Raw genomic sequence first — 11,920 nt, 5'->3', positions numbered from 1 at the left:
AAAACAATAATAATAATAATAAAATGGAAAAAAAAAAAAGAAACCCCTCATACTGGGCGTTTGTGGCGCACACCTTTAATCCTAGCACTTGGGAGGCAGAGGCAGGCAGATTTCTGAGTTTGAGGCCAGCCTGGTCTACACAGTGAGTTCCAGGATAGCCAGGGCTATACAGAGAAACCTCAAAAACAAAAAGAGAAGAGAAGAGAAGAGAAGAGAAGAGAAGAGAAGAGAAGAGAAGAGAAGAGAAGAGAAGAGAGAAAAGAAATCCCTCACAAATCCAGGCATGTTGGTGCACACCTTTAACCCTGCACTCAGGAGGCAGAGGCATCTCTGCGTTTTGGGCCAGCCAGGCCTACACACCCTGTCTCAAAAAAAAAAAAAAAAAAAAAAAAAAAAAAAAAAAAAAAAAAAAGGAAGAAGAAAAAGAAGAAAAAGAGAAAAGAAAATGCCTTACAGGAGGGCCCAGCAGCCTGGGGTTTCAGTAGCTTCCAGATATAGTCAGTTGGCAAGCAAGGTTAGAAATTTAGCATCACAAGTTCCTTCTAAGGCTATAGGATTCAGGTCTAAGTGAAAAGCATGCCAAAGGTCCCAAGCTTCAGTTGGTTTCCTGACATGGCTGTATTCTGTGCTGTGACCTACACAGTCTTGAGTGAATGGTTGTTCAGTTCTAGACTGTCTCCATACTTAATCATTGATCACTCACTCTGAGTGAGGACACACTGTGTCATATTTTTTTTTTCCATAATAAGTTCTACAGGCCACCTGGTTGCCAATTCCTTGATCACTGCTCCTTGCCACTCTTCATTCCATGAGGGAACAACACCAAAATGTACCCATGCCCAAAGGATAGCCATCTGCTAATTTAGTGAAGATTGGAAACAGCTCTTGGGCCAGAGGAAGAAAAGCTAATGGCCCTGCTGAAGTGAGAGGCCCTGCGAGGTTACATGCTTGGCCTGCAGGCAAGCTTCTTGTTTACCAGAACAGTGCAGTGACAGGGATGTGACCATTAGGGTAAGCACTTTTCCCATTCATTTGACCATGTCTAAGAATCCTTACTTTCTTTGTGCCTCAGCCTCTGTATGGGCAGCTCATTACATTCTTAAGAATTTATGACAGTGTTCATATGCATCGTAAGTCCTGCAGTCCTTCTTCTTTACTTTCTGTATTTAACTGTTTCTTACAAGGACAAACTTTCGTGCCATTAGATGTGCCATATTTTGAGACATAAGCACTAATGTCTACATAAAGATACATAGACTTTAGGTATGCTGTAATATGTATTTCCATGACTGTGGGTGGGTGCTACATGTCCTGGAGTGTCTCCAACATTCCTCCCCCTGACCCCTCTGTCCCCCACCAGTCTCTTTGTCATGGTTCAGTGGTTTTTTTCTGCTCTAGAACTTACCCGATGCACTGTTGAATTTGCTTGTTTGTGACTCAGGCCTGTGCTTTTTGCCCATTGGTACTAATTCTGCTTTGAGGTGGGCAGCATTCCTCCAGGTGAATGTGCATCTGAGGCACACGTAGTGTCTCTCTATTGACTCTGAACCTGCCTTGTATGTTGCAAGCACACTCTTAATGTGAACTCTGGTGGAGGAATCCCTGAGGTCTTCCATGTCTAAGGAAATGCCTAGCAGCTGAACTAGCTAGCTTCACCATTTCTGTTCTGTGGGGCACACTCAAAGAGCACTTACAGCCTGTAAAGTCACCTACTCTTCCTGAGTGTGCTCTGCAGAGATCCAAGGCTATTTTGTGAATCTTGTCCTTAGAGGGGCAGAGGAACTTTAGGCCTTGGCACCCTGTCCTCCTCTGTAGCACCTTAGATGAATGGGCAGGTAGACAGGTAGCACCTCGGGAATGGTGGGCTGGTTCCTGGGTGTCCGTGGGTCTCCAGGGCTCTGACCTCTGTCCTCCTCTGCCTGCAGCAGCAGCAGGAGATGCTGGCCATGAAGCACCAGCAGGAGCTGCTGGAGCACCAGCGGAAACTGGAGCGGCACCGGCAAGAGCAGGAGCTGGAGAAGCAGCACCGTGAGCAGAAGCTGCAGCAGCTCAAGAACAAGGAGAAGGGCAAAGAGAGTGAGTGCTGGTGGGCAGGCACAGTGAGGACACAGGGCTGGCCCCACTGCCTCTGTCGCCTGTGCTGCTGACCCAGGCAGCTACCCCACACAAGAGTCAGCAGCATCTTCAGGGTGATTGTTTCAGGTCACTTTAATTGGGCCTGGAGGCTAACCAGTGGCCCTGCTTCTGACCATACAGGTGTCAAGAAAGACTCAGTATCAGCCTGAGTGCAGGGGCATTCTGGGGCTCCCACGTTGAATCAGCCATCTTTAGACTGGCAGTACTCTTCAGTGATGCACAGAATAGTAAAGCTGTAAAGCACATTACCTTCTGACTCTGAGGACATTGCTGTGTCCCCCACATCCCCCTTTGGAAAGGCTTCCTGAATACCTCCAAAGTGGGTGTTGGCCAATAGGTGGACATGCAGCTGAGGGCACAGTCTGTGTGTTGCCAGTCCTGCTTTGAGGCCCATTCCTTCATTGAAGTGGTTGACCTCCCTAGCAAAGAGACCACAGGTAGCACATTATTACTGAAACCCCATGACATACTTCCTCTAGCAAGGCTGCACCTCCTAAAGGTTCCCTAATTTTGATTTATATCACACCAACTGGGATTTACCATTCAAGTACAGGAGCCTAGGGGGGACATTTCTCAATCAAGCCACCACATGGATAGACCCCCCCCCCCCAATCTTTTATCTGCAAACACTGAAAATGGCTAGCCATTTAAACAAATTATTGTAGCAAATTTTTGTATGAATTTTAATCTCCATCTGTACTACAGAACAAGATGCATATGCTTAAAACATTCTTGTAAAGTCTGTTATTTGACGTTGTTTGAAAATCATTTTGGCATGTGATATACAAAGATGCAGACAGATAGGTCTATGACAACAAAGAGTGAAAGGGAAGCTAGCACCTAGAGACCATCTAGCAAAGAGTCCAAGCAGTTGGACGGCAGGGTCTCAGAGCCTCCAGGGCTGCCGCTGTTAGTTCTCTCAGTCCCAGCTCTGTAGTGGATGGTGATCCCTCTAGCATCTAGTTCCCTGACTGCCATTGAGGTTCCACATGAGTCTCTATGACTAGCCTGGCAGAGCTCCCCTTCCAGGGAGTGAGTGTTCAGTCAGGCCTTTGCCTGTGCTTCAGGTCAGAGCTCCTTTGGCCTGGTGTGGAGCTGCTCCTTGTATGTTATGGAACAGTCCTTGTTGTGTGCGTTATCAGCCCTTCTCTCCCTTCGAGAGGCTTTTTGATCATAACGCTGTTTGTTAGTTTTCTCCGTGTACTTTTGGGTTGTGTTTTAAAAAAATACACATTTCTCCCAAACCATTTTGCCCTTGAGTAGTTTCCTACTTGTGTGGATGTCCATTCTGCTGGAAGTGGTGTATGTATTACATAGTTTAGGGTGTGCATCTGACCCCTCAGATCTCGAGAACAAGTGTCTGCACCCATGTGCTTCCATGCTCCCTGTTGGTGACGTCAGCCCTTTCTGTCATTGCATCAGTACTTGTAGCTTCAGTTACTACAGACTGGAAGTGAGCCTGGGCCCAGCAGTGCTAGTCTTCCCTACTCTTGGGACTTTGTGTTTTCATTGAAAGTCTTAAAATTGATCCAGACATGTCCTGAGTTTACCTGATACTTAGACTCTGTGTATCTAGGTGGAGATGTGATATTTTACAGCCTTGATTATTCCTAACACCTCACTGTTCTTTGGGCCTTTCTAGTTTTTTCTTACCAACATGTTAGAGTTCAGAAGACTTGCATGTATTTTACCAGGCATATTTCAAGCCATCTAATTGGTTAACACTATTGTGCATAGCTTGGTTTTGCAATTTTGAAAAAGCAATTAGCAACCTGCTGACTCTTTACTCTGTGCCCAGCAGCCATGCGAAACTCACGTGCTAATTACCTGCAAGGTGGGTCAGATTTTCAGCCTATAGAGGCACATCCTCCATAAACACTGACAGGTTGTTTCCTCCTTCCCAACCAGAATACCCTTATATCTTTCCAATCTTAACTCGACTGACCTAACTAAGATTCCACTAGAATGATGGGTTAAAATGGCAGTCTTGACTCCCTTCTGCTGTTGGAGGCAGACACATTTTTTTCAGAAGGCCTTACTCACTGGCCTGTTTATCAAGTTACCCTACTTTGCTAGTGCTGTGAGTTTTAATATGCATAAATATTGATTTTCCTCAGATATTTCAGCATCTTTGGGAGGAGGTCATAGGATTATTATTTTTCTGACATATTTAGTGAATGTGGCAAATAGATCTATTGGGGTAGAAATTTTACCTGACATTTATAAATAGCCCTCCTCACCTTGATCATAAAGCATTATCTTTTTCTATGTGTTGCATGCTGGGTTAGCTTGTATTTTGTATGTCTGCAACTCTATTTGTGAGAATTTGTCTTAGGGTTTCTGTTGCTGCAATGGAACACCATGACCAAAAAGCAAGTTAGGGAGGAAAGGGTTTATTTAGCTTACACTTACATATTGCCATTCGCTATTGAAGGAAGTCAGGATAGGAACTCAAAACAGGACAGGATCATTGAGACAGAAGCTGATGCAGAGGACATGGACAAGCGCCGTTTCTTGGCTTGCTTCCCATGGCTTGATCAGCATGCTTTCTCATTGAACCCAGGACCACAAGCCCAGGGATGGCACCACCCACAGTGGGCCCTCCCCCCTTGATCACTAATTGAGAAAATGCCTTACAGCTGGATCTCATAGAGGCATTTCCTCACCTGAGACTCCTTCCCTTCTAATGATTCTAGCTGCGTCAAGTTGATACACAAAACAAGCAATAAATACAGATAGTGGCCAGCATTTTCCTTCTTGAAATGCCTTGCCAAGTTTGGTGTTTGAGCAGTGTTGGCCTAAGACTGAGCCAGTTCTTTGGTCTGTATGAACTGTGGTGCTTTCCCATTTCACACCCTCGGTGTTGGATGTTTGCACCTTCTCTGTTGATGGATGTTTGATTTCATTAAATTTCTTCTTTAGTCTCTCCAGAGCATGATTCTCAACTCTCCTAATGCTCTGACCTTTCAGTACAGTTCCTCATGGTGTTGTGACCCCCCCCCAACCATAAAATTATTCTTGTTGCTACTTCATAGCTGTACTTTTTCTACTGTTATGAATCATAATATAAATTTCTGTGTCTTCTGATGGTCTTAGGTGACCCCTGTGAAAAGTTTGTTCAGCCCGAAAATGGGTCACTACTCACAGGTTGAGAACCGCTGCTCCAGAGACTTAAAAGTTATATCAGTCTACTTAGAATTCTTGCTTTTAGCTTTATGGACAGTCTCTTCAGTGTTTTTCTACTTTGTTCATTTCTATTAACTGTATTCTCCCTTTGTCTTCTGTTTTCTTTGGGTTTCTAACTCCTCACTCTGTGAGTTACACATCTCTTAATCATTGATTCCAGCCTTCTCTTCTGGCATCTGAATGTAAAGCTATAAATTTTTCTCTAAGGACAACATTATCTATATTCAATAAGTTTTGACACATAGTCAAACTTTGTCTTTTAATTGATTTTTTTTCATATTGATATGTTTGTCCTTATGAGTGTCACCGTTCTTTACAAATCCCAATTACCGACCTCTTGTCTTTCCGTTTTCTTGCTCTAGACTTTAATGATGCCTTTTCCTTTTCTGCCAGCTTGGTGACTATTGTTCTGCCACTCCTCTCCTGATCACAGCTGTGGTTAGCACGGCCTGCTTGATTGCATCACGTCTCCTCAGGTTCACAGAGCGAGTGTCCTCTGATTCAGTTAGGACTCACAGTCTCCTTTTCAGGTGCAACTCTTATCCACGAGGTTGAGGTTTCATTTGTTGCGATTTTCCTTCCATTTCTTTCACGGAATCTAGTGATGATGAATTTTTGTCTCTAATTGTTGAAGGTTAATTTTACTGAGTATAGATTCATTAGGTTAATATTTATTTTCTCTTGGTACTCTAAAGATCTTATTTCCTTCAAAAATTACCATCATTCCTATTGTTCCTTTTTGAGAGATAATCTCTTATCTGGCTACTATTAAGAGTCTCTCTTCCGATATTTTCTAGTTTCATCCATTTGCCGGCAAAACTCAGTATGTCCTCATTCTTAATAGCTCAATAGTACTCCATTGTGTAAATGAACCATATTTTCTGTATCCATTTTTCTATCATGGAACATCTGGGTTGTTTCCAGCTTCTGGCTATCACAAATAAGGCTGTTATGAACATAGTGGAACTTGTGCCCCTGTGGCATGGTGGGCCATCATTTGGGTATATTCCCAAGAGTGATATTGCTGGGTCTTCAGGTAGATCCTTTTCCAGTTTTCTGAGGAATCTTCAGATTGATTTCCAGAGTCATTGTACCAGTTTGCAGTCCCACCAGCAATGGATGAGTTTTCCTCTTTCTCTACATCCTCTCCAATATGTGTTGTCACCTGAGGTTTTGATCTTAGCCATTCTGATTGGTGTAAGGTGAAATCTTAGGGTCATTTTGATTTGCATTTCTCTGATCACTAAGGACTTTGAACATTTCTTTGGGTGTTTCTCAGCCATTTGAGATTCCTCTGATGTGAATTCTTGGTTTAGTTCTATACCCCATTTTTTGATTGGATTGTTTGTTTTTTGTTTTTTTTTTTTTTTTTGTGGTTAGCTTCTTGAGTTCTTTTATATTTTGGATATTAGTCCTCTATCAGATGTGGAGTTAGTGAAGATTTTTTTCCCAATCTGTAGGTTGCTGATTTGTCTTACTATGCCCATTACTTTACAACTTTCCAGTTTCATGAAGTCCCATTTATCAATTCTTGATCTTAGAATGTGCACCATTAGAGTTCTGTTTAGGAAATCTCCCCCTGTGCCAATGAGTTCTAGGATCTTTCCTACTTTGCCTTCTATTAGATTCATTGTATCTGGTTCCACATTGAGGTCCTTGATCCACTTGCACTTGAGCTTTGTGCAAGGTGGCAAATATGGGTCTATTTTCATTCTTCTACATGCAGACAGCCAGTTAGACCAGCACCATTTATTGAAGATGCTTTTTCCATTGTATATTTGAAATATTTTTCAGATAAGTGTTTAACTGCACTTTCCTTTGTTTTCCTTGGGAGTCTTAGTCTTGTCTGTATGGTTTAATACTTTTACAAAATTTTAGAATTGATTATTCTCACCTTTTATCTTAAAAAAAAAAAAACTCACTACATTTTTTTTTCTAATGCAGTGTACTTGAGACTTTAGTTCCATATGTTAGGGCCATTTTCTACAACCCCTACATTTTCCTCACTTGCTTCCTTGTGGTAATTTCTTCTTTTCAGATGTCTACTATACTAATTTAATATTTTTCTATAAAGTAAACTACTGTTAAATTCATCTAGTGGATTTTTCATTTGCTAGATAACCAGTTTCACATTGTTATTCAGATATTTATAGTTTCCATGGGATTTCTGCCATCCATAGTTAGTTCTTTTGGAATGGCCCCTCTGGCTGGGTCTCTCCTTCCGGCTGCTTGCTTCTCTCTTCCCTCTGTCACCTCTTCCCATTATCAGGGTACCTCAGCCTGGTGGTGGTCTCTAAATGGAAAGCTGAGATGTGGTTCATTGGCCTAGAGACAGGGTTTCCTGCTTGCTTTGTGATGTCACCCAGATGCATTAAACCATTTCAGTTGTTTTAGTGAAGGGTTCTGAGCTGATCAGAGGTGAGTGCCCGGCCTCCTTACAAGGATGGTGTACTCTGTGGCCTGCCTCGGAGCCCCTGAGGTTCCTCCTCACTGCACTCCAGAGTTCGCTGCCCTGGTCCCCTGTCTTACTTGTTCTCTGATCATCAGGTACCTACAAGGAACCATCAACCATGGTGGCTCATTCTCTGTCCCTTTCTGTCCAGCTTAATTGACCCTTTGTCCCAGGTCCCCCAGTGTTCCTGAGCTGCCAGTAGAGGTCTTAGAAACCTGCAGTCTCCTGACCACCCCTAGCAGGTTTAACCAAGCTAACCTGCTTGGATCCCTGGTCATTATAGTCTGGAGCCCTCAGTTCTCTGGACTTTCTTCCTCTTTGTTCCATTTGTGGTCTGCATCTTGTCTTCGTGGAAAGGATTTGTTGGTGTTAGAGGTTTGTTTGCCTTTGTAACAAGCTTTAGGTTTGTACAATTGACATCTCACCTTTAATGAATCCTCATTAGAAGTATTTACAAATGGGACTTTTCTAAAACAAAGTCCTTATGTTTTAAAAGGAATTAAATGACTGTCAAGTAAATTTGTTCTCAAACTTAAGTGTAAAGATTATCATGCCAAATTAATTCTAAATGTAAATCCAGAAGTCGTCTAATAATACCAACATAATTTTTATGTTTTAAAAATTAATTGCTTCAAAACATATTTTAAGTTTATTGCTAATTTAGTCTCTTGTCAATTTATTTCTCTATCTCATGATTTTCAAATACTAATATTTTGCTTTCATTTACAAAATTAACACTGTTAGAATAATCAGTAATGTGATGTTTCACTCTTGAAATATGAACATATTTAATTTTTTCCACCTTAACTGATAGAATTTCAAGGTAGTTTCCTTGCCAGTATTTGGAAGGCTATGCTAAGCCTGAATGATGGACACAGGCACTGTCACACCTCACTCAGCAGTGGCCTTCGGGAGCAAATTCCCAAAAAGCACTGAAGGCTTTTCCAAGGTAAAGTTGCAGACCTGTTGGGAACAACATACAGACAGAATTTGTGCAGATTCAGCCTCTGTAATTGACTGTTCAGACATGTATCACTCTCAGGCCAGCCGATCTGGCGAATTGGCCAGCAGGGAACCTGAGGTCAGTCATCTCCTCCTTAGCAGCTCTCAAGTGCATCCAGTGCTAAGATCGAGACCAGCGTAATGCGGTTCGTGGCTTTCCTAGTGCATTCATTGTGGGCTTCATTCCTCCAGTAAGCTGTCTCCCTGTCCTCACAGGAGTATGTGAGGAGCTTGGCCATGTACATGAAGGGCAGTGCTGCCCTGCAGAGCACGTGCACAGAGTCCAATCCACTGGTGCAATGCTCAGGCTGCACTCCTAATCTTAGCTCAGCCCTGGACTAGCCACTCCCTTCCTTCCCCATTCGTGGCTCACATGTGCCTCAGTGTGTAGCCTATATACTTGACTTTGGTTTTGTTTGTTTGTTTGTTGAATAGGAGAAATAGTGGCTGTTTATCAAAAGATTACAGTTCAAATTTTAAATATCAGCCAGTCAGTCTGTGCCACAACCAGCCAACAAATAACAATTTTTCTCATTGCTGAAAAGCAGCTCAGTCTGAATTACTTTCTCAGAGTTTACAAACATGATCCAATAAAAATATTATTTCAAGGCTTACAGAATATGACTTCAGAAAACATCTCAGGTCTGTTTAAGGGTCAGAAATGATCTCTGTGCTATGTGCTAAGCCCCGCCCTGTGTTGACCCTGTGCTAGAATGTTCCCAGCTGCACTCCAGCCCTATTACAGGCAGCAGCCGTGGCTTTCACTTTGTGGATTTGGGTGGTCAGGTTTTATTATTAATAATAAACTGCACAGTTGAGTCTTTGGCAAGCTTGCACAGGCTTCGAAGCCCTAAGAATGCAGTCCTGTGGGGAGAAGGCAGCTACGCAGACCAACACTGGGAGATAGATGCTCTTATGTCAGGGCCGGGCATCTCAGCCATGAAGGGGAGTCTTGTTTGTGCCAGCAGATGCAAATATCAGGAGGCATCTTCAGTTTCCAAACTTTTGCAAACTCAGTGCAAAGTGTTCGTTATTTCATTTCTTAAGGTTTTGTGTAACTAACTTTATTCATTATTTAATGAGTTTTGTATACATCTATAAACATTTACAGTTTAAAACATTAATTCCTAATCATGCTGCAATTTTACTTAATGATAACGAGTCATAAGTTCACCCCACCGACAGTGAGTTCTTGAGAGTACAGGGCACTTTCCCTCACAGGTAACAGCAGCGTTACCTTTATCAACCCTGTTCCCATTTGGACACACTTGGGATCTAAGATACCTGCCACCCATTGAGGTCTGAGAACAGGAGGTCTGTCCTGGGCAGAGTGCAGATAGTACGGCTCCATGTCATGCCTCTAGCTACAAGCACAGCTCTGGTAGGCCAGTGCCCTCACTTGGGGAAAACCCTTGAGCCACTTTGAAAATGACACCTGGCTGGGTGATGTTAAGTGGCAGAGCATTAAAGAACCTAACAGCTTCATCATTGTAAAGGTAAAAATGCTGATTTTATTTTCCATATGCTTAGCAGTGATGTCCAGTTGGCTTTGTGTAGGTAGGCTTGGGTTTCACTTTTGAAGTAGCTCTTTTGTTCCCACCGCACCACAGGGCGTTTATTTCCTTTATTATGTAAAGGCACCTGGTGTGTTTGCAAGTTTACCCTTTTCTTGGTTTACGTTGCTTGTGTTTCTGTTCAGTGTTAGCCTGTTGCTTTCAGGAGTGTCTAGGAGTGTCACATGTAGAGCAACCGTTCCATGAATACACGATCCCTCCAAGTCCATGCATTGGCAGGGGGTGGGACTGGAGGGTGGGAGAGTAGTGCTGGAGGGTGGTGGTTTGCTGTCTAGGGTCTGTAGATCCTCTACCCTCCATGTCTGCAGATCAGTGTGGCAGCCTGGGCACTTGGGCTGCTGTGCAGGACCAGAGGACTGTAACCAGCAGTAACTCTGCTTTGGCCATGTGTTGAAGATGAAAAGGGGGTGCTCATTCTGTAGATGGAGTAACCACTTATGGCCCATGTGCCAAGATGGCTTTAGAGCCTGCAGAGAAAACAGTCCTAAGGAACCCAGGGCCAGAGCAGAAGGCTAGCTGAAAGGATTGCTTGGTTGCTGGTCTCAGGAACTGAACCTAATGGGTTTGCTAATACTCATCAAGAGTCTCAGTTCCTCACCCCACAATTATTATCCAGTTTTGGAAAGAAAAAAAAAATCAATGGCAGAGCTTTAGCAAAAAGGTGAGGGAAGGATGTAGCATACACATAACATATTCTGACAAGAAAATCCAAAATAGACGTCATAGAAAGTAAATGTGTAAGTGTCACACATCCAGACTCTGACTGGAAATGACACAAGGATGAATGGATGCAGTACCTCACCTCCAGACTGTCACCTGACCTCTACACCTTCCACCCACAACCTGGGCCTCAGAATGCCTGCTTATAGTTTTCCTTGTTTCCACAGTTTAAATGTGTAAGCTCTCAATAAATTATACAAGCAGCCAAACAACTCAGACAACTAGGAACTGTCCATAGACCCCCAGCAAAGCCACCCCATCTCTATTCCTCTCCCTCTCCCCCCCCCTGGTATCAATGTGCAGAGACATTTTGGAAAATGTATTAGCAAAATATCTTGAGGTTGTTTGTGTGGTAGGGTCACTCTGTTTGTCCTTTGGGCTACATGAAGTATTTGGGATCATCCAAGATGGTATTTGATTACTGTATTATAGCAGGAAGTCCTTATCATAGTCTTCAGTACAAGGATGCATACTGAGGAAAATCTGTAGATCACAGATTATGCAGGGTGAGTAGGGGCATCTTTGTGTAGTCTTGTTTCTACAACCTTACAGTTTTCTTTCATATACCTTTCAGCAACAGTCACCATACCATAAGAAAGCCCTTAGATACACAACTTCCACCTGAGTAAAATGATAATATCTGCCCACCAGAGTGTGTGGCACCAGGCAGAAGGGGACAGAAATGCACTGGATACTAGGAAAGCCCTACACTAGTGTGTGTTTCACACTGGCTACCCTGCTACCCAGTAGAACAGACTTTGTCCCCCAGGGTGGTTATGGAGAGAATTCCATTTGGGTGGAACTTGGAGCCTGCTGCTTGTTTATTTAGAAAGAGTGAAGCCACCATGCT

At 43.1% G+C, this 11,920-nt stretch overlaps 1 protein-coding gene across 5 annotated transcripts in view; it reads left to right on the top strand.

The window, feature by feature from the left end:
* The window catches only part of Hdac4 (histone deacetylase 4), a 224,323-nt gene that overhangs the window by 143,523 nt on the left and 68,880 nt on the right, over positions 1-11,920 (top strand). For all 5 annotated transcript variants that reach the window (XM_029538938.1, XM_029538935.1, XM_029538936.1 and 2 more), the window contains one exon: positions 1,926-2,076. In XM_029538938.1, coding sequence (XP_029394798.1) covers positions 1,926-2,076 — 151 coding nt within the window. The remainder of the gene's footprint in view (positions 1-1,925; positions 2,077-11,920) is intronic.

Source organism: Mus pahari, chromosome 5, assembly GCF_900095145.1.
Source record: "Mus pahari chromosome 5, PAHARI_EIJ_v1.1, whole genome shotgun sequence".
Lineage (NCBI taxonomy): Eukaryota > Metazoa > Chordata > Mammalia > Rodentia > Muridae > Mus > Mus pahari.
This window is presented reverse-complemented; position numbering and strand designations above follow the sequence as displayed.